Source organism: Rhododendron vialii, chromosome 5a (genome assembly GCF_030253575.1).
Source record: "Rhododendron vialii isolate Sample 1 chromosome 5a, ASM3025357v1".
NCBI lineage: Eukaryota > Viridiplantae > Streptophyta > Magnoliopsida > Ericales > Ericaceae > Rhododendron > Rhododendron vialii.
In genome coordinates this window covers 14468053-14492817 of record NC_080561.1, presented here as the reverse complement: position 1 = coordinate 14492817, position 24765 = coordinate 14468053, and the positions used below count along the sequence as shown (strand labels likewise).

General features: G+C 36.9%; 3 protein-coding genes and 1 non-coding gene across 6 annotated transcripts; all 4 read right to left on the bottom strand.

The window, feature by feature from the left end:
• Positions 1-549: 549 nt before the first annotated feature.
• Positions 550-7103, bottom strand: LOC131326983 (non-specific lipid transfer protein GPI-anchored 11-like). Its single transcript, XM_058359926.1, has 3 exons — positions 6580-7103; positions 5049-5081; positions 550-939 (listed from the first exon to the last, which is right to left on the bottom strand). The coding sequence occupies exons 1-3, from the start codon at positions 6920-6922 to the stop codon at positions 782-784; spliced, it is 534 nt and encodes a 177-aa protein (XP_058215909.1). The 5' UTR covers positions 6923-7103; the 3' UTR covers positions 550-781.
• Positions 7104-12413: 5310 nt separating this feature from the next.
• Positions 12414-18225, bottom strand: LOC131325297 (probable protein phosphatase 2C BIPP2C1). Its single transcript, XM_058357489.1, is given in 9 exon segments — positions 12414-12678; positions 13859-13987; positions 14132-14170; positions 14172-14276; positions 14880-15049; positions 15471-15558; positions 16073-16139; positions 17066-17196; positions 17499-18225. Coding segments are annotated over 9 exon segments (942 nt in total). The 5' UTR covers positions 17544-18225; the 3' UTR covers positions 12414-12510.
• On the bottom strand, positions 13636-13743 carry LOC131328132 (small nucleolar RNA snoR100). Its single transcript, XR_009200412.1, has one exon. It is a non-coding gene; the product is annotated as a small nucleolar RNA snoR100 (small nucleolar RNA).
• An 818-nt stretch (positions 18226-19043) lies between the features above and the next one.
• Positions 19044-22093, bottom strand: LOC131325296 (putative F-box protein At5g15670). 3 transcript variants are annotated; one of them, XR_009199648.1, is made up of 2 exons: positions 21836-22093; positions 19044-19437 (listed from the first exon to the last, which is right to left on the bottom strand). XR_009199648.1 is itself a non-coding variant. In XM_058357487.1 (2 exons), the coding sequence occupies exons 1-2, from the start codon at positions 21949-21951 to the stop codon at positions 20833-20835; spliced, it is 960 nt and encodes a 319-aa protein (XP_058213470.1). In that variant the 5' UTR covers positions 21952-22037; the 3' UTR covers positions 20308-20832. The 3 variants fall into 3 exon arrangements, 2 of the variants coding, with proteins under 2 accessions (XP_058213470.1, XP_058213469.1); XM_058357487.1 differs by lacking the exon at positions 19044-19437 and adding an exon at positions 20308-21676 and having other exon boundaries at positions 21836-22037; XM_058357486.1 differs by lacking the exon at positions 19044-19437 and adding an exon at positions 20308-21676 and having other exon boundaries at positions 21779-22036.
• Positions 22094-24765: the final 2672 nt, after the last annotated feature.

Sequence of the window (24765 nt, the reverse complement as noted above, 5' to 3'; positions counted from 1 at the left end):
GGCAATCTACATTGCAAAAGCAGATCAGGAAAAAAATAAAATAATCTACATTGCAAAAGTAAGGTACTATTACTATATGTGTTATTTACCATAAATGGAGGGAAAGAAATTCTAAAAGCTTTAAGCTTTAGCCTCTAAAGTCGTGGTAGTGCTGAGGCTGCTCAGAAGATTGTAGCAGATGTGAGAGCATTTTTATCAGCTTGGAGAAATGACCCAACTATGGCAAACAAGATGTGTTTGTATTGGGATCTTCCAGAAAAGGTGCTAGAACTCTATAGAAAGGGCTATTGCTGGTCCTTGTCTTGCATTTGTTTGTTTTGTTTGCCTTGTATTAGATAGTGTTCTGTTGTCTGTTTAATGATTGTTTTGATGTTGTCCTGGGATTTCTCAAGGATCTTCCTTGTTCTTTTGGTGAATAGAAATCAAGTTACCGACGAAATAACATAATAAATCAGAATTTTTTACAATACCATAGGCCTGCATTTTTTTAGTTATCTGCGTACAACCTGAGCTACTTAGTTTCAAATTCGCCATTCAGAGACAACCATGTAAAACTGATAATGCAACTCAAATAGTAACACGGGGATCCAAATGTCAAACATGGCCTAAAAAAAATAAGTGACTCGCGGAATAAATGACATCTCCTATCCCACAACCAAAGGTTAAAAAAAATAAAATAAAATCCTAGTAATATAGATGACTGCTATCAAAAGTTTAGAAACAAGCATCACAAGTCCCTCCGATTTCCATCCTCTCATCTAAGAGTAGACCCATAAGCCTTTCAATTGAAAGAGAATGAAGCAACCACCAGGGCAAAAACAAGAGATTCAAAAGCTTGGGCGGTGAGTGAAGCAGAACCTGAGGTTCCTGGAGCTGGTACGGGAGCCACAATTTCATTCGCTCCTTCTATTGAAGTAGGTCTACCCACTGGCGAAATGGCTGCACCAAAAAAAAAAAAAAAAAAACAATTCAAGATTATGCTGTTCACCTGCATTAATCATCCGTTTGATGCCAAAGATGGACTCAAAACCATCTTTTAGTCCACTTTATAGTCCCAAGAATGGATTGGAGATGGAACTCCAATCAAAGCTTGAAATGAAGTAACCATCCCTTTTTTCATCTACCCTTTACTCAGCGTCTATTTTCTTCACTCATTGACATTATGCCATAGGTAAGATTGTAGTACTTCTGCTAGTTTCCTTCTTTGTATGCATGCACAATGAGTTTAATCTAATAGTGTTGCTTGACATTTTATATGTTCAACATTCTTCAGGTGAAGTGCATAAATTAATAAAACTATCAACACTTGGACCACTAACACAAAATTGAATGGTTGACAAGCTTGTTATCAAAAGTTAAATAACATCTGACTCACACGTAGGCAGACTAGATCGACAACCGACCTGCAAAGATTTCAGCATTAGTCGAATAGCTTTTGTATGTACTGTAAAAGTTTGTAACATCTGAAATCTGAGTAACATGCTATACACAACTAATTGTTTAGTTTGTAAGGACCACACGTGCTTTCTTAATCGAACCAAAACTGCTACAACCACATGTGGATGTGCACAGATCATGGCACGGATGTATCCGGAACCATCCGATGTGTGCAGGCTATGCCTTGAGATTTCTGAAACCTTAGGTGCCTAAGCGGGGTTTGAAAATGGGCCTTTCATTTTCTACTATATTAATTAGTTGTTCGATGTAGGAAACGAGACCACCTTGTTTTTCGGTGGCAAAGTGGTTCTACCACCTCTTTAGCATCACACTACGAAATACCGACACCTCTAGAGGTTGAAGTGTCGCAGTGTCCAGACATGGGGACACGTGTTCGACAGGCCACATGGCGTGTCCAATAATTTAATTTAAATTTTTGAGGGGGACACGGCTGGAGACATGTAGGAACACCAATTGGGACACAATGGGGTCAAACTATAATTTTTCAAAAAAAAATTGGGGTCAAAATGTAATTTTTTTTGTAAAATCTGGAGGGTCAGGCTTTAATTTTTTACAATTTTCAGGGGTCAAACTGTTATTACTTAAATATATAAATAAATGAAGAAATAGTGTCTCCCGTCGTGTCTGTGTTCCCATTTTTTAAGAATTTTCGTGTCTGTATCTAACTATCTGTGCATCATAGGTATCTCAGGTCGTGAGTTCAAGCCTCAAAAGCATCGTTTCAAAACTATTTTGTACGGGTTCCAAAACCGTTGTGTTAAAAATTGTAGGGGCCAGGATCAAACTTGTGTGCCTTACCACCATGCTACATTAGTCTAGTTGTAAAATAGTTCACACATACATAATATTTAATATATTCCTCTATTTGGAGGTCCAATTATTGGGCCCAAAACTGGAGGCCCTAGGCGATCGCCTGATGGGCCTATGGCCAGGACCAGCCTGGATGTGTCATATGAGACAAAAGTGAATCGAACTATTTTGAATATGTCTGTGTCTATGTCTGTGTTTGGATTTATATACATCCATCTGTTTCCGTAGCATTGCTCTCGATCCATCTCAAAATTTAATCAACAAATTGTCACCAAAATTGTCATAACAAGGTTGTTACGGCACTGATGGAAAAAGAGAGGTAGTTACGGCTAGTAATGCTCTATCTAATTTGGAGTTTGACAAGGGGACTAGTTTCCAAAAATTTAAGGATTCTTCATTATGAGATGAAGGCAAGTTCCTTCATATGCAACATTTTGGATATTCATAATGAGCCCCAGCCTATGGCTACACGTAAAAGAATTCACTTGATTTTAGAACCTTATATGCTGTTAATTAAATAAACAAATAAAAACAAAGCAGTCATTCCTGTGGCCCAAAGCATCGTGATGGTGATGCTAACTGGTTATTTGCCCCTGTCAATACATTCAAATGGCCCAGACACGAATGGTTGGGATTGAAAATTATGAATTCTAATGAACAAGGATCAGAATCGAACACAAATTTAATTGAAGATTGGGAGACAAGTTACTTTCCCTGAAATTTAAAAAGGGGAAATTATACTTTGCCCCCTTAAACTATCACCCGGCCACACTTTGCCCCCTCCAACTACTCAATCGAACACTTAACCCCCTTTAACTATGATTTCGCTGCCACCTCTTTAACTCTGTTAACGTTTTGAGCTAAGTTACGTAAATACCCTTACACAATACAGGTAGATATACATACACGATACTCCTACAGATTTCCCCAACGCACAATACGATTTCCACAACCCTAAAAGCTACAATTCCGGTCCATACCATTTTTTTATTTATAAAATTCAGTTTTTGTTAAAAAATTAAGTGTTCCAAATTTCAATCTGTTTGAACCGGTGGAAAGATTTTCGTTTTCTGATCATTTTATTCTAAATGGTCATAATTAAATTTTGACTATAGGGCTCTCGTTGATTAACCCTAAGAGATATTTGATTCTACGACTTTCTTAGAGCTAATCAACGAGAGCCTTAGAGTCAAAATTTAATTATGACCATTTAGGATAAAATGATCAAAAAACTAAATTCTTTTCACCGGTTCAAACGGATTGAAATTTGGAACACTTAATTTTTTAACCATATATTTTAATATATAAACTATCTAAAAAGAAAAAAAATTAAGTGTTCCAAATTTCAATCTGTTGGAACCGGTGGAAAGATTTTAGTTTTCTAATCATTTTATCCTAAATGATCATAGTTAAATTTTGACTCTAGAGCTCTCGTTGATTAGCCCTAAGAAAGTCGTAGAATCAAATATCTCTTAGGGCTAATCAACGAGAGCTCTATAGTCAAAATTTAATTATAACAATTTAAGATAAAATGATCAGAAAACTAAAATCTTTCCACCTGTTCAAACGGATTGAAATTTGGAACACTTAATTTTTTAACCAAAAATCGAATTTTATATAAAAAAAATGGAATGGACTGAAATTGTATTCCGCTAAGGGAAGAAGAAAATGAACTGGTCAATGGATGGAGAGAGAGAGAGAGAGAGAGAGAGAGAGAGAGAGAGAGAGAGAGAGAGAGAGAGAGAGAGAGAGAGAGATGGGTTTGTGTAAAGTCTGGAAAATTTCATCTTTGAGATGGTTGTGTATGCTAGAAAGAGAAGGAGAGGGTAAGTTTGTCTTTGGGTTTAAAAAATAATGGCCTCGAAAATTTTTCCATCCAAAATCCAAAACCCTAACAGACAACAAACGGAAGGGTTAGGGTGGCAGCGAAATAATAGTTAAAGGGGGTTAAGTGTTCGATTAAGTAGTTGGAGGGGGCAAAGTGTGGCCGGGTGATAGTTTAAGGGGGCAAAATATAATTTCCCCATTTAAAAAGGTTTAAAGACAGAAAGAAAAATTAATCAAAGTAAGAAAAAGAAACAAAAAAAAAAAATTTAAGGACCTTCCTCTAAGTACTAATAACCAAAACAAAGAAATTACTTCAACCCGTTGTTCGATTTATATGTTTGCAAGAACTAGCGTTTTGGCTGGTTTAATTTTTGTATGTTAAACTTGTACAATATGAACCTCATAGTTGGTAGTCAAGGCCTAGAACAAAAGGGTTTGTTCCCTCTGAGATCTCATGTTCGAAACTTCTTAAATGCTACTTAGCTTTGGGACGTAATCCATATGGAGCTAAGTTTCAATCAGAATCCTGGATAGGGATAGAGGACAATACAATTTGTGCCCAAAAGATTAGTTGACGTGAGCTGTACGAGTAAGGTGACCCTGGTTATAAAAAAAAACTTACAAAATATGAATACTATGGTACATTGTATACACAAATATCTTTAAGTCCAAATGGATGTGAATTGTGATGTATGAATGGCACACTGTATACACAAGTAAAAATTTCTGTATTTGTATTTGTTGTACGTTACAATTTTATCAGCATCACCAATTCCATAATCAGCTTTCCAAATTAAACAATTACTGTTTAAAAAAAAAAAAAACTTGTCCAGATCAGAAAGCAGAGGTGAAATTGACTAGAACTGCATAATCATTTACTAAGTCATGATAACAGAAAAGTAAGTCAAAACATTAATAGGGGCAGGGTAAATTGAAGATCATTCCACACGTACCTGGAGAACCTATTCCACCGGTGCCAATACTCACTGCAAAAAATAATGAAAGAAAAGATAATTAAAAAAAATAAACCGACATAAATTTCTATTTCACCCATACATGACTTGCATGTACGCAGCTGGAGATTGGGCTGCCTGAATTCATTGTTTTATAATTTATTTTCGTTGTTTGAGATTAATTTTTGTTTTTGGTCAGCATTGTTAACTTCTTAAGATATGTCTAACTGAGAGAAATAAAAAAAAAAAAAAAAAAAAAAACCGTATAAAAACTGTGAACCAAAATTGAACAGAGCTCGGAACAAATAAAAACAATTCGAAACTCCTGTTATTTTGAAAAAAAATTCAGTAAAAACATTAGGTCTTGTTTTTATATTTTTCAAATTACTCCCGTCAAGATGAAATATTTGACATCCAAGAGATCCAACAAATTTGATGTAGTACGTACAAAAGTTAATAAACAATAGTAAAAAAATAAGGGGAAATAAATATATATGTAGTTTTGCCAGAGAGGGTATTAGACTGACTTGCACAGAAAAGTGTACATAGAATCTGCTGTCTTCAAATTGAGACTTTTAACACAAAAGAAATAGAGGGTAGAACATATCTGGGATTTTTCTGTCGGGAAACAAACAGGGTAAAGGTGACAACAGAAAAACCAGAAACAAGGCAAAAAAAAGTGGGGGAAATCGATGAAAATAAGGAAGAAAATTATCAGAAAGATAAAAAAAAAAAATTATTCATCGAAAGAATGATTGATTTAGACCAATTAAAGCACATACGTATGAATTCAGAGATGCATACACCACAGGGTATAATATACCAGAATGGATCCAGACAAACAAAAAACCATAAACGTGCTTAATAACTAGACTATTTTTCTCCCCGGGAAAACAAACAGATCGAGCAATGTGAACAAAATCCAATCGAGAAACCCATGGAAAATAGCCAAGAAATTTTAAGTATATCGTGATCCCTGTTTTAGGTCCCCTCTTTGATGATCAAAATTGCAAATTTGCCAAAAATCGTCCACAAACTAAATGCATTAGAAATCATATTTATCCACTATAGGTCGGTCCCAAAAAAGACTGCCCCCCCTCCGAAAACGCAATAGTATCGGTATTGGGCTGTTGTATCGAGTCGATACATAAGTATACAATGCTATCGGAGATCCAAATTCTCGTTACAGAATTGCATGTGTTACAGAATTGCATGTATGATCGTAACTGCCTTTGTTTAAAAGGCTGATTAGTAGTAGTACTCCCTCTGTAACAATATATTAGACCTTTTTGAAATAAGGTGCCATTTTACATTGTCTTTACGTTTCAATATGAATCTTAAAAAACATAAAATATTAATATTGTTCAATATATTTTGATTAGTTCTATTAGACCAAGTTTTCAAAATCACATTATACTTTATGAATCGAAATATATAATCAATCTAAAATGAAACGGAATCCCGAAAAGGTCAAACATGTTGGGAGTGAGAGAGTTTTTTTTTTTTTGGAATGGAAAAGGTGAGGACTCACATCCGCAGTCACTAACAGGAGGAGCAGAGACACGGCAAGCGGAGGGAAGATCCAAGGCCCTGGTCATGTTCAACGTCACCCCAAACTGCGCGGCGTTCTTGAAGGCCTCGCACAGGCACTCGGCGTGGGTTTTCAACACCTTCTTCAGCCCCGAGCAGCAATTCCCCTCCGGCTTCTTCACGGTGGCGTCGCCGCTCACGTACGTCAGGCAGTCCGCCATGTCCAGGATAATGCTCGAGCAGTCCGCGGCTGGCACCGGGGCCGTTGCCGCCATGCAAACATCGGCGGCGAACAAGACGGCGGTGAGGGAGAGCAGGATTGGGATCGTTGTTTTGATCGCCATTGTTTTGGGGGGGTGGGCAGTTGAAGAGGTAGAGGAGGTGTGAGGGAATTATAGGGATGTGGTAGCGGAGAGAGTGAGAATGGGAAGGTTTATGGCCTTATGGGGAAGTTAAATGGGAAAATTTCAAAACTTAAGAACCTGAACTTATCATGTATTCTTCAAAAAAATATTTGGAATTTACAGTAACTAATAACAAAAAGGCACTTCGTAGACTTATCATTCCGTTAACAACAGCGGCAGAGCTATGTTGAGGCCCGGTCCCTTCGTTCCGGTATCTCGAGTTTTAAAAAATTTATTTTGTATATACCTGATTTAATTTTAATATTATTGATAATTTTTCGTACATAACTACTTATTATCTTAATAATTCTAGTTTGATTTAATAAAAAATTTAGTTTTTTTTTACATTCTCATTTTTCAATTTCTTTCATAAATAAAAAATAAGAACATAACAGTTAAGTACCCTAAAGAAAAAATACAAAATAATTGATGTACTTTAACCTAAAAAAAGAAAGAAAAAGAAGGTTAACGTCTTCCGTTAGCTCCATCCATTACAAATTTACTGAATTGGACGGCAAGAGCCTAATTGTTAGGAATGGTAAAGTTCAGGTATCTTTTTGTTATTAGTCAAAGTCCAGATATTTTTTTTGCAAATACATGAAAAATTCATGTGTTTTTTTGAAATTTTCTCAAGTTAAATATCATAGTGAAGAGAAAAGAGAGAGAACTGTGTGCTGTTGGGATATTTTTTTTGTAAATAACCCTAACGACAAAAAGACAACTCGTCTCACTAAAAGTACCATGTAGTCCATTTAACTAGAGGAAATGAATGACTTGATTTGAATAGTGAAAAAACTAATGCATTGAGCAACGGCGGGAGGTGATGGTTTGAAACCCCGTTAAACGATTCCCTTCCACTTAGGTTAGAGTAGAATAGGGATTTTTATTAGAAAAAAACTGTTTAGCAAATAATCTTTTTCATTGCTTACAAAAATGAATTGTTATAATATATTGTATATGGGGATTTATTCACCTATATTACAAATTAAGCTCATGCATGTATACATTTCTTCTCTATTGCCCTGTGCATGAGGGAAGAACCGAAAGAAAGAGGACTCTCACTTCAGACTTGCAATCGAGGGCAGGTAGAAACGGAAGACGCTACCTAATAACACCTTTTTTCGTTTTGAAAAATATAGAAAAATCGGCATCAGATGCCTTCGTTCATGACTCCCACTCTTCATCGGAGAGTAAACTTTTAAGTTGTTGCAGAGAATATATTAATTTTGCATTATCATCAGACTCCGTAAAAAAAATAACGTATGAATATAGTGTAGGCCCAAAAAATAACTCCACAAAATGATTTGAGCTTCCACCCAAGTGCACCCCATGGGGGGCCAACCAAATGTGCTAGAACTAGCTACACAAAACATGCGCAATGTGAAAAAGTTTTTGCAGCTTTTTTTTGGGGTCAAATTTTGCAGCTTTGTGTGTAGGTCAAACACTACACTAGTCCTTTTTTCATGTGACCAAACACTAGTCCTTTTTTCTTTTTGGATTGGATGGAAAGTGCAACTGGAAGGACCTTAATTAGATACCCTCCATGTATTCATGGAGAGAGAGAGAGAGAGAGCTTGAAGGACCTTAATTAGATACACTCCATGTATTCATGGAGAGAGAGAGAGAGAGAGAGAGAGAGAGAGAGGGACCTTAATTAGATACACTCCATGTATTCATGGAGAGAGAGAGAGAGAGAGAGAGAGAGAGCTTGAAGGACCTTAATTAGATACACTCCATGTATTCATGGAGAGAGAGAGAGAGAGAGAGAGAGAGAGAGAGAGAGGGACCTTAATTAGATACACTCCATGTATTCATGGAGAGAGAGAGAGAGAGAGAGATTGTGAAGGGCCCAAAGCGTGAACGAAAGAATGTTGGAGAGTTGAATTATGATGGTAGAACAATACTTTAAAAGCCTAATTGCATGCTGGAATGCTACACCAATCAATGAAAAGCGTGAACTAAAGAACTTTTGACCGCGACTTATGCCAACTAGTAGTGTAACTTTTGCAGCTCGAGAAATGATTATTTAGACCCATCCCGCCGAAGATGGAATTAGAAGAGTTTAGTTGCGGAACCTGCAACGATAAGAATTTTAAAAATTATAATTATTATATATGAAAAAAAATTTATTCCCAACATATATATTATTGCCACTGTTAGATTTTTTTTCTTTATTTTTTGTTATATACTAGTCCTAAATCTTCTATTTTTTTCAAGAAAGGAGATTCAAAAAAGTATTTCAAAACTAAATTCAATGGGCCAAAGTGAAATAATATAAATGATGAGACATAATTAAGGAGAAAAAAAAAACTCCACACTTTAACCCTAAAACAACTTAACCTAAAAAATTAAAGTTAAGTCCTTTTTCGTACTCCATATGCAAATAACAAATATCATTTACTATAGTTTTTGTTATGTTATTTTAATTTTTTTGTAGAGTCGATGACTATTAATATTGTAATGCATCTTTTTTATTTTTTAGTATACATTTCACTACTGCTAGGGTAAAATCCTGATTCCGTCCCTGTGTGCTACTCCAATCTTCTAGTACGTTGCGGCTACTTTGAAAATAGATTTGCAAAACACCGTTGATTATAGCCAATGTTAATTTCATACGATTTTATTAATGGGCACCACCAGCCACTGCTAGTGAATGGTGGAAAGATTATTATTTTTGCACTGCAATTATCTTTTAATGTGCCCAATTTGTTAATTAGGATAAACTTAAGTCTTGGTGAACTGTGTAGACATTTAAATTTTTTATTTTCTATAGTTGTGGAGAGATTTTCTTTAAAAAAAAAAGTGCCATAACATTCATCAAACTTTTTCCCAATTATTAAGCATGAATTCTTTTTACGTATTTATATATTTAACTTCACTGCAACTAAATTTTGACTCTGTCCCACAACGGGATTGTGGGATTGATATAGCCTGGAGGGCACGATTGGATGAGCTGGCAATCCCAGGGCTGTGTTTGTGAAGGGACCCACATTTTTAACGGGGAATCATTTTCCCTTTCGGTGGGGAAAAAAACCTTTTGTGCTAGTACTATTTAATGAATTGCTTTTGGTGAAGGATGTTTGTTGCAGTTTTGCATGATGGTCTTTTCCCTTTATTTTTCGCAACATGAGTCAGTTAATTAGTTTAGGGGGCGACTATTCGTAACCCTGTATTTTCTTTTTTAGTCCACTATATTTCGATAAATAGTTGTTGAAAATTATACATAACATTTTAGTAAATAGCTGTTGAAAACAAGATTATATTTCGGTAACTGCATGTCGAAAATATGTTCAACCTTCAGTAAAAAACTGCTGAACATACATTTTCGATAAATAACTGTTAAAAAAAATATTATATTTCGGTAATTGTATGCTGAAAATGTATAATTTCGGTAACTAACTGTCGAATATAATTGAAAATTTTTAACAGGCTAAGCGAGAAAATATGGGGCTGCGAATAGTTGCCCCCGTTTATTAATTTGCATCAAACAATTATTATTATTTTTTGGTGAAAGTACATAAATATCTGTTCGATTATTACTTTTTCTCGTAAAACATCCCCACATTTAAAAGCGTCCATGAAGACCCCTCACCTATTCCCGTTACCCAAGTAACACCCTCCCATCTCAGAAATATTTGCTGAGAGGTTACATGTCAGCAAATTGGGCATTTTTTGGACAAAAATGCCCTTTAATAATCCACAGTCCACCATTGACGCCACCACAATCTACAATCCACTACCACTGACTTCACCACCTCCACCATTGTCGCCACCACAGCGAGGCACCAATCGCCACCACCAAACCCCCCCTCCCACACTCGGTCTCCAACAATCACAACTATCACAAACCACAAATCACCAATTTCAGAAATCTCCAAAATCAAACCCTAACCCCAATTTCAGAAATCTCTAAAATCACCAAGATGGGTTGGAACCCATAAGCGGTTTCGGGCTTTTCACAGCAGATTTTGCAGATTTAGGAGTGTTGGTTTTGCGTTCGAGCTTAGGGCTGTCGAGGTCGTCGAAGCCAGAGGATTTCAGAACTGCTTCAGCTATCGTGGTCCGGCAACGCAAGCTTGGAGTCGATGGGTTGCTCGTCAGAAACCCCATTTTGGCGTAGCTTCCGGGGCTCGGGCCCGGGCTCATGCTCGGGCTTTGACTTCGGCTGGGGGAGGACGAGGAGGCCGGAGAGGGTCATGGCGTCGGAGGGGTCGTGGAGGAGGAAGCGGGAACAGTAGGTGAGATCGGAGTCGGGGGCGGAGAAGGGGTGGTTGCGGAGGAGGCGAGGGAGATGAAAGGCGGCCACGGAGTCGTCGAAGAGGTCTTTGCCCGCGATCAGATCACAGGGGTCGAACTGGAGGTGAGTGCACCACCTGGGCGCTGCTCACTCTCTCTCTCTCCCAGATCGGTTGGTAAATAATTTTCAGGATTTTTTTTTATAAATTTTCCTTTTAAGTGTATAATAGAAAAGGGTATCTTGGTCATTTCCTTAATTCCGTTAACGGAGTTCACATTTTTTTCGTTTCTAGTAGTTTAGGAGGTCTTCATGGGCGCTTTTAAATGTGAAATGGTGTTTACGAGAAAAAGTGATAGTTGAGAGAATGGTTATTTACTTTCACCTTATTTTTCTATCATCTTTTGCAAAAAAAACCTTGTGTTGCTTGCAAAAGTGGCAAAAATCAGAAGAGATTCGTAATCCAATCACATAAACAAAGGCATAAAGTTTAATGTATATTTATAAAGTATTGTATATAGAAGAAATTGGTCTTTGAATTGTATAATGAAATGATGTATGTCTTCAATTCAAATATTTTATGTTGCTCTTTAAAAATCTAATAAATTCTCTTAATAAACACCATCAAATTAAGCATGCGGGTAGTATTTTTTTTTAACTGAAAATATGTCGGTATTTCAATTACCGAAAAAAGACCCAACAATTTTATTTAATGAATTACACAATAAAGAAAAGAATATGTAACAAAGAGCTATGGTCTATCCTTACCGATCAGGACATCGCCAGAATAAAAATTTGGTTCGCCAATGACATCCCTCCAAGACTCCGAGTGAGATTTATCGCCTCATATACGGATGCAAAATTTTACACTTGGGGACTCTAGGAAGTAGGATATCAGAAAGAATGCATAAACAGGGGAAGCAAACACGAGCCAGAACAGTGCCAAAGAAAATTTTGACTTATCATAAGATCAACTGTGTTTAAAATAGATCATAGGCGGGTAAAAGTAAACAATTAAAAAGGGAAAGGAAAACAAAAAAACAAAAAAACAAAACAAAACTCTGTCGAAACGAATAAGTGAACTTTATTTTTCTTCAACCCGATAATTTTGTTTAAATTGATCCACACATCAACACATCCTTCAACATATCGGGTGTGAAAAAAGGTATAGACAAATGTTGGTTAAAACTTGCCATATTGTGAATCAAGCAAAAAATTATATTACATGATTTGAAAGCATTTAGAGACTACAACTTACAAGAAACAAGAAGATGAAGAAAGCCATTGTCGTTACTCAGTGGGAGGACTTCTGGACCAAAGACACAATTACGGTAACATCATCAAGTTTGCCACCAGTAAATCCCACATATCCAGCTGCTTGTACTGCATCTGCAAATGGACTCCTACCAGTTTCTCATTTTCCCACCTCTTGTGCTCTCACAGCCAGAACTTCTGCTATTTCCTGACGATCCAAGAAACAAAAGCACAAAAAACAAAAGTGATGAGAGACACTAAACTAAAAACCAAAAAAAATTACAAACCTGAGGGGGTCAGATCTCCTGCTATCATATTTTACAACTAAAAACCAAAAAAAATTACAAATCCGAGGGGGTCAGATCTCCTGCTATCATATGTAACAATTGCCAGAGGGACTGCATATCCATCGAATAATCCTACAAAACATGAGATGAACAAATATGGAATATTTTTCTTGATTGGAGCACAAATGTGGAATATTAAGGGGCATGTGGTATTAGTAATCCCATTAATCAAACATGGGATGAGATAACAATGAAGGGTTGTACCTTACCCAAAAAAAAAAAAAAAACAATGAAGGGTTGTAAACAAACCAAGTCAAATGTGATCGTCTACAAGATGGGGTTACTGCTAGGCAGAGCTCAGAAGAGAAACACCTAAAAGCACTTAGGCCGAATAGGATCACAAAACTGGGGAGGGTTTTCTCGAGGTAAAGAAAAGGTCCCGGAACGCATAAGAGATAATGAAGTGGAGAATCTTAAAAAAACTTCTTCGGTTTCCCTACCCTCTTCTTTATCTTCTGACAGCACTAAGAGACCAATCTACGGAAGCTGTAAGCCTGTAACTATTTCCATCTATTGACAGGATTCCACATTGCCAGAAGAATCACCTCCAGGTGCTTTAAAACATTGGACCTTATCATATATCAGAAATATAAAGAGAAAAGAATCGCCAGGTCACTTTTTGCTAAACCACTGCCATTCTTTGTGTTAGGTTGATTGTCTATGGTTAACCAAATCTGATACAACAACAATAAAAGAACCTATGTAGTCCCCAATCATTGGGGGATGGATGGGAGAGGATTGGAGACAGACCTAATCTTTGGCAATATGCACAAATTGGTTGCTCTCAGAATACCACTGAAATAGTGGCCCCCTATACCTGTTTTGCTGCAGAACCATGCCCCCAAATCAAAGCCAAATGGCATCAAAGAGGACAGGCCTAGAGACCCAATTCAATTTATGTGCACATTACTATTCTTCCTTCATTGATAGTCCAGAGCATCGGTATGCACAATTGGTTAACCAAATCTGATAGTTTTCCAAATAATCTAATGAACATTTGACAAGCTTAATAAATTTGAGCACAAAAGATTTGGGAAGCACCTCAGGTTTCAAATTGCCTGGCAGCGACTTGGAGATGATTGAAGCTATTTCTTCGTCATATAAATTGTCAAAAAGGCCATCAGTTGCAGTAACAATAACATCACCCTCATCCAAATCAATCCTATAGTCCTGAAATGTAGCGTCAAACAACATTTTCAGTTCTAATCAATCATATACCACATCAAATCGTATAGTCCCGAGTAATTTAGCTAGCGTTTTCCAAATAATTAACTTGCATCCTCAGACATATAATTAGAACTAGGGAAAACATACCTCCACAAGCTCCAAGGGATCGTCTCCACATTTTATTTGAATATGGGAAGTTCAACTCGTAAGACCTTCGAGAAGACTTTTTATAAACAGCACCATTTCTGATTACAATAAATCCCGAGTCTCCACTATCGGCCACATGAAGAGCCTGATTGGAATTAAACAGTCAGTTAATTGACAGCCTTAGAAGAAGCTATAAGTATCACCACAAATCCGTTTTAGACGGTCTATGAGTTTTGGGTATTTCATACTTCAATAGAAATCTGTCTATTCGTGGCCTAACAGCTTGAATTTATAATTCTGTAACACTTACTTCCATTGAACTCCCAAGTGACTGTTTAAGATTAGATTCCTTCAAATTATGGAATTGCATCCACAATTTTATTTATGGATTCATTACTTTTCTTGCAACGACAATGCAATATGATCAAAATAACCAATCCAAAACTCTGAGCTAACACCATAAAGAGCAGAAAGACATTAAGCTTGTTCTGAAAGCTACACTTCCTAATGGACAAAAAATTGAAGTTATTACACGATAATAATACGATTTACGCACCGTCACCTATACAAAGTCTACAATGGCTCTTCGATTTGTGATCCCTTTACCTTTTCTTTTCCTTTCACAATCCAAGATCCAAACACAACCTTGACTAAGGTAAAAAAGGGATAAATTTTACAAAAGCAATGTCAATACTTAGTTTCACATTAATTACATTGCCAACATAGGTGTTAAGATAGGTACAATTACCCGACCATCAAAGTAAGCAACCAAAACTGTTGACGATCCAGGAGACTTCGCTTCAAGAGCACTTTGATTGAGAACTTCCTCCGGTTTAGGTAGTAGCATACTGTTGCAATTCGAGACAATCTTTTGACAGTGCTCCATCAGTTCTTGGGCATAAATTCCTGGATTAATTCCTGAGTAACAAATGCAGAACATATTAGACTGATCCAAACGTGCCCGCACAACTTAGAGATACAATAAGGCTGCGTTCTTTGAGGAATATTATGAAGAAGAGCAAATAAAGAGAAGAAAAAATGAAGAAACCGATTCATGGCAAATGATAGCAGGCCATTTGCCTATGGGGCTATCTAGCAAAAAGTTGTTTTCGAATATTTGTGAATTGTGAGTGTATGGATAATCTTATATAGTGAAACGTACAAAATTGAGACTATGGGTTGCGGTAATACCACCCACAACAACAAACCAAAAATGAAGGTTGAGCACTAGTGGTCCCTCGGGCTTAGTAGAGTTACCACATAAGCTGGCCAGGACACCCTAAGTTATAAAATGCAAACATGCACATTGACATACATTGTGCAAGACAAAAGGGATTACATTCTAGTGACCATTGACCAACTCCATCCGCTGCACCCAACCAATTCTTCCCAGGAACAAAATAAGCATCCTCCCCACCTGTCAATGCCTGGCATTGTTATTGCTGAATTACTACCTAAGATATAGTATCCTTTTATGACAGAATTTGAAGTTAAAATTTCACAAACTTCACAAGGTCTTCATATATAATACCTGATGTGCTAGAACGTTCACCTTAAAAAAGCAAAGGCTTAGAAAACCCCCTTGTGGATTCTTTGGTATTTTCGCTTTTCGCTTGGTGAGATTACATCTCCATATGATGCTTTGCAATATTATACACAGACCACCAACTAAATTTTCAGCTAGCTCAATCTTTGAAATTCTGAATTTTAGATATGAAATCAATTACCCATCAAGGGAGTTGGCTTTTTCCCTCTGCCCACTAGAAATTCAGGAAAACCCAAAACTAGACTATTCCACAATTTGAGTAACCTGGCAAAATATGGTCCTACTACTCGCTTATTCAAAAGTTTGAATGCCTATTCCAAATTAAATGAATATTAGACAAGCGTGTCACAGTTTCCTATCGTCCAAAACATAGAATGAAAAAGTCATGTCCATACCTGAGAGGGATGAGGCAATAGCGAAGCACCAGAGGAGAGGAAATATCCTGTTGATGAGATCTCCTCCCTGTTTAGAAGTAAAATAAATGAACCTGATGCTGTGACAGATCATAAATCCTTCACAAGTCACTAATGTTTTTTTCCCTAATCCTTTTGAAGATTAACCATTCTAGCTTTCCATGTAGATGCTTCTTAGTCTGCACTCTGCAGAAAACATCCCTCCACATGGAGATTGCTGCAGAGTGACATATTTCATAACGTTGAGTTGCCTAGTCACAAATGGCAAAACTTGCAAAAGAGGCCCTTTCATTTTATTATGTGATGGTATGAGCTAGGTTGAAGTACAAATCCGATAGAAGGCAATATTGGATGGTTAAGATTAACATAAACATTCACAAAATAAATACAACCAAAATGAGAATGTTCAGACGGAGACCACAATATGCACACGCGCGCGCGAGAGAGAGAAACTCTGTTATACACAACTGCCAAGGACTTGGTGAAGCATATGGCTCTAGAGAAAGCCAAAAATGAAGAACTATTCACATAACAGACCAGAATAATTGACAATTGCTGAAAGAAAGAGATCCTCTTATATGTGTAGTAAAGAGCACTTGTATAGTCCTTTGTGCTTAAATGCAAACACTGTTTCTGAACAAAAGAAAAGAGGCAGCACATTTCCCAAGGGGCATTTCAGCTAACCAAAAAGTTATGGACTACTTGTCGTCTGTCAAATTGTTTACACTAACTCATAAGTTGTAGATGATATAGGGCAGGTCAAAGGAAAAATTGGAGGGGGAAAATAGAGGGGAAAATGGAGAGGAAGAAGTTGTGGGTTAGTATGAAAAACTAGACAAAAGAACCCAAGTTATAGTGCAAAATTGTTAGCGGAATTGGGGCCAACCGCGTTCCATTATCTGATTAAGCATTTAGAATTCAAATCCAACTTGCAAAGAAGGGAGAAAGGATAGTAAGAGGGCCTAAGCAAAATACCTGTTTGCAGCAGCAACAGTTAATTCTGATTCTTCTGCTCCGTGATCTGACACGTCTACAAAATCACGTTTCCGTGCGTCGTTTATTGTGGTTCCAACTTCCAATGCCACATTAGTTGCTCTATCATTCAGCTAGAAACAACATAAACACAAAAGATTATCAGCTGAATCAACCTGGAGGAAGAACAAGATTTTCCTTGCTCTAGTTACGTCTCACTAAAAAGCAGAAAAGTCGCAGCATCAAACTTTCCCATGGCAAATGCCTAGCAGTGAACAATTTTCATTATTGGTTTCATACTTCTTCTGGCACGGAGAACTAATATTACCTTACCTCGTTCTATGTAGTAATCATGTTATAGCCGACATAACAAGAGAAAAGATAATTACCACATGAGTATGTGGGAAGAAAGAACAGTGAAAGGTTGGAAGCCAACCTTTATGAAGCTCTCATTTCCGACCATGCCAATTGATTCTTCCATTGTGTCACGACTGTTCCCTCATCGAGAATTGGAATGGGTATGGTTCCGATCACATTACCTCTGGTTTCAATCACATTATTTTCACCAATAACTTCATCACTCTTGCTGCCCATGACAGCAATCTTAGTCAAACATTTACCTTCAGCATTACCTTCATCACGTTGGCCTAGTATACTACAGGTATGCATTTATAAAGAATGTTATTCTTTAAAACTTGGAGAGCACATTCAAGGCTAACGATATTTTTTTTTCCAGGGCCTTAATCATCCACCTCGGCCTTAGAGAGCAAAGTTGAGAGATCCAAATTAAATAGTTTCTGGAGCAGATTTTTGTGTCAGTTTTTGAGTCTTGGTAGCCAGTAGCCACTAAGAAAGCTTCTGAATGTGGTGTTACTTGGTCTATGCAATGTGAATATCTAAGGGTCCTTTTTGATGCACCCATTTTTGTTTCAAGTCTTGGGCCAATCTAGGCAAACTATAGGAGGTGTTCTTACCCGGTCTATGTATTGTGAATATCTAGGGGTCCTTTTCAATGTGCCCCGTTTTGGTTGAATATTGATGCACCAATTGTGGCAAGGGGTTGTACTTGGTGTTCTCCACAAGGTATGCAGGTCTTCTAGGCCCAGCCCTGAGATTTTCAAGGCCCTAGGCGGGGTTCGAAAAGGGGCCCCCCTCATTTGTGATATGTATGTATATATACACACACACACACACACACACACATATACATACACAGTCATTTTCAAATAAGGAGGTCTCCATTTCTCCCATTTTCCGTTCAAATTTCGATGATCCGAGCCGCTCAATGTGTTTAGAACATGATTTTAAGAGTGCCCGCGAGGAATCAGCAAAAAAAATGACCGAGAAGGGCTTCATCCGAGCAGTTTTTATTTGAACCGTTCGATAAAAAACAAACAAAAACTGCTCGGATGAAGCCTTTCAAGTCATTTTTTTTTGTTGATTTCTCGCGTGTACCCTTAAAATCACGTTCTGAACACATTAAGCGGCTTGGATCAACGAAATTCTATCGGGAAAGGAAAGTCCTTATTTTATTAAGTTAAGGTGGTCCTTAGGAGAAGAGGACTATATACATACACACACATATATATATATATGAGTCCACTTCTAATAAGGGCGCACTTACCGTATTACGGTAAGGGCTTCTCATTTTCCGACCAAATTTCGATGATCCGAGCCGCTCAATGTGTTCAGAACGTGATTTTAAGGATACCCGTGAAAAATCAGCAAAAAAAAAGACCGGGAAGGGCTTCATTCGAGCAGTTTTTATTTGAACCGTTCGATAAAAAACAAACAAAAACTGCTCGGATCAAGCCCTTCCCGATCATTTTTTTTTGCCGATTTCTCGCGAGTACCCTTAAAATCACGTTCTGAAGACATTGAGCGGTTCGGATCATCAAAATTCGACCAGAAAATGGGAGGTCCTTACCTTAACAAGGTAAGGGCGCCCTTACCTGATTGAAACTGTATGTATGTATGTATATATATATATATATATATATATATATATATTTGAATTGAGTAGCATAAAAGCCTTCTGGCGCAATGGCAATTTCTTGTTGCACCTTTTTGGCACCTTAGGTCGCGTAATCGAACCACAACAATAGCTGGTCATGTGCTGGGAGTCAAACTTGCATGGTGGCGTGTGAAACACCAGCAACTTGGAAACACATCATGTTTATCGAATCCTATCACAAATGACATGATGCCAAAAAATCATTAATGAAAACAGTATACTGACTTACCTCTCTCGTGCCCATTATACAACTTGGAACAACTGCTGATTTGGTAATCCAGAAAATTTAGCAACTCCACAGAAGTATTATTATGCTTATGCTTAATCGTAAATCACAGAGTCAACAAGTGCGTCGCAATAACTTCAAACAAAAGAGTAATTGAACTCATGATATGCAATCTCATTATACAATGGAGTATATAGAGCAGAAAAGGAAGCAAGTAAAAAACCATTTTTTGGAGCAAAGTAATCATAATCGATGATTCTAGCACACAGAATTAATATATAACATGAAAGTGAGCAAGAAAAATGTCCTAAACTTTACGAATTAAGGCTCGGATCTTAAATTTGTAAGGGGATGTCTATGGGCGAAAAGAAAAGACACGGACATAGGAAGGGAAATGATTAATCTGTTTCAGCAATATTTTCTATTTCTTTTATCTTCTACAAATCTCAAGACGTTAACCAAGGATTTCTGATGTCACACATGAACACTCACATCCAACTCGGGAATTTTGCACTTTTTATGACTTCTAAAATAGAAGTCTTGGCATACCCAATGCTTGCACATTTTTTTTTTACAATAATATAGTTTCAAATCACAAACCAACAAAACTATAAAATACATGTACTTAGATAACTTCATCAGCTGCTCATAGTCAAAACAATCACAAACCAACAAAACTATAAAATACATGTACTTAGATAACTTCATCAGCTGCTCATAGTCAAAACAAGGGGAATGAGCAACCACTTGAAAATATTTCTAATCTCTATGACTTTAATAAGCAAATTTAAAAAAAAAAAGAAAGGGGGACAAAACCTATATACGAGGCAAATGGTAAGAAAAAACCATGGAAAATAAAAGAAAAGCAACACAAGGAGCCATATAGCATGAAAAGGTCGAACTTTTAATCACCAATGCCAAAAAACCACAGAATCAACAATTTGATCAAAGCTAGATGCTGCTGTTCCCATGTCCCAGCTTTATACAATAAACAAAAAGCAACTCTTTAGGCTCCTCCTTTCCAAGGAATGTCCTGTTTCTCAACTCCTGATAATACATAGGTTGGTACACAACAACAGAGATACTAGGTAATAGATTCACATGTAACGCCTGTAATAAGTTTCCAAAAATATGAACTACGCAACTTGAGAGTGTCGTTTCGTGATCTAAAATAGCACTTTGCACAAGATAATTATTATATAACAACCAAAATAGCAAAACGATAGAATACATTGAGGGGGTCTAAGTAGAGAACCAAATCTTATGATTGAAAGTTTAACCAAATGCATTTCCCTCCTAAGATAAGTTCCACCAAGGTTGACTAGTAGTTGTGAAGCCAACGATAAAGAAAACCCAAGTCAAGACGAGAAAATTGAAAATGGATATATCTCAATTGTCCAACTCTTGGAAATTCGACCCATTCACAATTCTCAACGAATATGCAAACCAGAATAAATTGCTTTCTAGTTCCATGATGCTTGAGTAGAAGACTATCAAGAAGAACTTCCAAAAGCTGATTGGCACTCCTTATCACCTTCGCCTTCTTGTTTTAGCGACATGCAAATCAACTCGTCTCTTAACAGACACTAAGCTCTCGGAATACGGAAAAACTTGTGATAGTTCCAAGGGTTGCGGCCAACCGCATAACTGTTTGTATTTTTTCATGTCATGTGTACTAAAGTTGTATGACACAAACTCCCAACAATCGTTGCCTCCGCTGACAAGAATCTCGTTATTTGGCCAAAACCCAAATACAATGTCACATCCTAAGAGGGGCCCAAAAGTGTACTTTTTAGTCCAACACTCCTCAACTTTGTATTTGTCCATCAACCATATGTCAAAGCATGCGCAATCCTTTGACCCAACAAGGGCGAGTGAATCATACAGAAGACATAGATAAAATCCATTGCAAATGCTGACAGGCAAAGATATCCGTTCGAACGATTCTTCAATGGTGTTTAAGGCACCAATTACCTTGACCTTGATCTTGAGACCAGTAGAAGAATCATCACATAACCAGTAGAAAACCCCATCCAATGATGTGCAAGGGGAAGGACAAGGGTTGATGAAGTAGTTGGGCACCGTAGCAATAATTTGCTTCCATGTATCGTTACGCATAATATAGATGTGAACTTTATGCTCGATAGGTTTAATGTCAGATCCACGGCGAGTGGCAAGTCTAACCACAACATAATCATTGATTGTGGGAACAAAAGCAAACCCTAAATAGGTAGTATGAAATGTTCTATAAGGGGGTTGGGGGAGTAGCCTGAATTCTCTCAATGCAGGGTTGCATATGACGATAGTGGACTTATTGAAGAGACAAATGAGGCCGTTACAAGAGCCACCGTGACAGTATTTCTTAAGGAGCGACCTGGTGAAAGATATATCTACTTCTTCAATTGAAGTTTTGTCGGGGAATAAATACATCCAACATTTGTATTTATAGGCGAGTTGAAAGAGGATGCAGTCGTACTGTTGTGCGAGGTTGTGGTGGAGAGAGATGAAGCTAGGGTCTTGAATGAGAGAGTACCAGAATTTGGAGACGGATTTGAATCGGAGGAGGGATTTCACCGGAATCCTCGACAAGATGTTCATCAACACGTCTTTTGGCAGCTCATCCACATTCGCCCTAACCTTCTTTGCCATGTCGATGGATTGTGAAAAAATCGAGTGCTTTCTGCAGAATCCATAAAGCAATATTGGCACAAGGAACAAAGATAGATAAGCAACGGGATTACCAATTCAGGGATTAATATTTAATAGTCCGAAATATTTAGTCTGGGTAATAATTTCATCCCGAATTGTACCTAGTAATTTTTATGTATTGATTAACATGGGATTCCTTATGGGATAAAGAACGGTTTTCTAAAAACAAAAACGGTTTTTGAAAAAAGTTTATATCTATAAAAAAAAAGCACTGTTTTTTTAAGACAAACATCCTTGAAAACAGTTTTTGGATTTTTATTTTATTTTTTTGAAAAAGTTGGTATAGAAAAAGAAAGATTGTTTTTTTTTTTTTTGTTAAATAGTATTTTAGAAAAAAGAAATTTTTGAATTTTATTTTATTTGGGACAGGGATTTCACTGGAAGCAGAGATCAAGGTTGTGAATACGGCCGGTACGTACCGGTTTGAAAAGAAAACGGTACTCGGACGCTACAATATCAGCCTTTACTAGTCCGTACCGGCAATTTTCGACAATACCGGACAAGATAATGGTACCGGAAATTCGGCCGGTATTCTGCTATACTGGGCCAGATTGCAACCGGTAGGTTTTCCAGGTGCATCTCGGTCAGATCACAACTATAGAGAGAGAGAGAGAGAGAGAGAGAGAGAGAGAATGTCACCTTTTGCAATCGAAGAAAAGCGGCAAAAGAAACCCAGCCCTAGAAATTGCAGAGAAGGAGGGGAGGGGTATAGATACAAGGCGTGTTGGGGATATAATGATATATAGGTTTTGGGGGCCTGGGGGTGGGGTTTTTATATATCAACCTTGATTTGCAAAGGGAAACTGCAACAAGTCATTGTTTTATTTTGTGATGCAAGGGTATGTTTCCTTATTCTAATGAATTTGTTTTGTTTGTATTGGATTTTGAATTTTTTTTTTTTGAAGTAGTAGAGATAATAAATGGAGAAAGATTGAGAGAGAAATGATTGAAAGTAAAAGGAATATTTGAAAAATGTTTTCCAAAAAGTAAAGTGAATAAGGCATTCGTTTCTTTAATTAATTTTAGTATGTGAATTCTAACTTTTACCATTTAATTTTGTAATTTCCTATGTAACATTCTCGACAATTGAACGAAGCCGGAATAGTGCCATCAATTATAACATTTGAATGAGATTAACTTTTACGTGCTAGACAAAAATACCCTTGCTTCAATATTTTGTGTCTAGAATTTACTCACCAACACACATGACCTATCAAACATTAAACTCCTCATTCCCTTTTGATTTTTCTTTGTTTCATTCCCACACTATTCAAAATCAGTCCAGCTACGAACAGGGACAGTCCACAGGGACAAACGCGTTTGGCCCCATTTGGATCCCGAAAAAATCTAAAAAAATATCCATAAATTTTTGAATATTATTTTATGGGGCCCTGTAAAAAATCAGCTCCAGTGGATATCGGTAAGTATTACTTTTGGATAAGTAGGGGCGAATCGGATTGTCCCAGCTCTTAGTTTTTTTGATTCAAAATCCATATAGAAATTTAAAAAAATTGATGAAAATCCTTATACCAATTGGCAAGTTGACCGCGGTTATGATTTTTGTTTCAAATTTGAAAAAACCGAATGGTTGCCATCCCTAATAGTCAAATATTTGCCCCCATTTATATTCATGCTAGGTTAAAAAAGGCTCCCAAATGACCAGCGGCATGAATTTGCTAAGGGGGTGGCAATATGCAATTAGAATTCACTAGTATATGTGATAGGCATATTCTCCGTAACAACACGAAAAGAAGAATTAAACATAGGAACTTTCTATTTTTGTCAAAATGAATAAAGACTTAATTCAATTATTTGTAGTCTTTTAAATGAAAATTATTGAAATATTATTTTTATGATTCGAACCGTTAAATTTTTTTTTTTGTTGTTGCTATTTTTTTATCATTTGAGCGGAAATCAAATTGTTCAGCTACCAATAAGTACCTAATCGCGACTACCTTTAGTGTAATAACTCACAAGGATTAATTAAATATTCCCTTTGTCGAGAAAAAAGACTGGTTGCAATTGTTATTTATAGTACTGACTGAACAAAAAATGATTAAAAAAAAAAGTATTTATGTGTACAGTTTTTCAATGATTTGGGTCCTTGCATGGTTTGGGGAAGAGGAATGACACAGGGAAGTGGTGGGACATTTGTGTCCATGCCCAAAACATTCACTCTTCTCCCACCAAAGAAACCATAACTTTTTATTCCCCATAAAAAATGGCCAATGATAATCACCCCGCTTGGTTCACCATTTTGAGAGTAACTTTTACTCTCGACACAGTTTTCAATAAATTTTTCTCTCTATCTCTCTCCACTCATTACCACTCAACTCTCAAAAATAACTTTCTAAAACCTCAACCAAACAAAGTGAATGTCACCCCCTTTTATCAATGTCACTCTCTTTTTTGTCTTTTAATTAGGTGAATTTACTAATTTACCCCTCAATGTAATAAACTTTCACAAAATGTATGGACTATTGTGTAAATTCGTACACTACAAGACAAAAAGAAGAGTGGCATTGGTAAAAAAGGGTGTGAAACCATGTTGGAGGTGTCCAACATCGATCATTGATCATATTGTCACTCTCTTTCTCCTTCGCTTCTTTCTCTATTGTCCATCTCCTTCAGTTCCTTCAATACTCGAACTTATTGTTATCTATAATTCATGAAAAAGAGTTAAACATTTTTTGACAATCATAAGATCAGCTGGGTTAAGATAATAGGTGGGTAAAACAATTAGGAAGGGAAAGG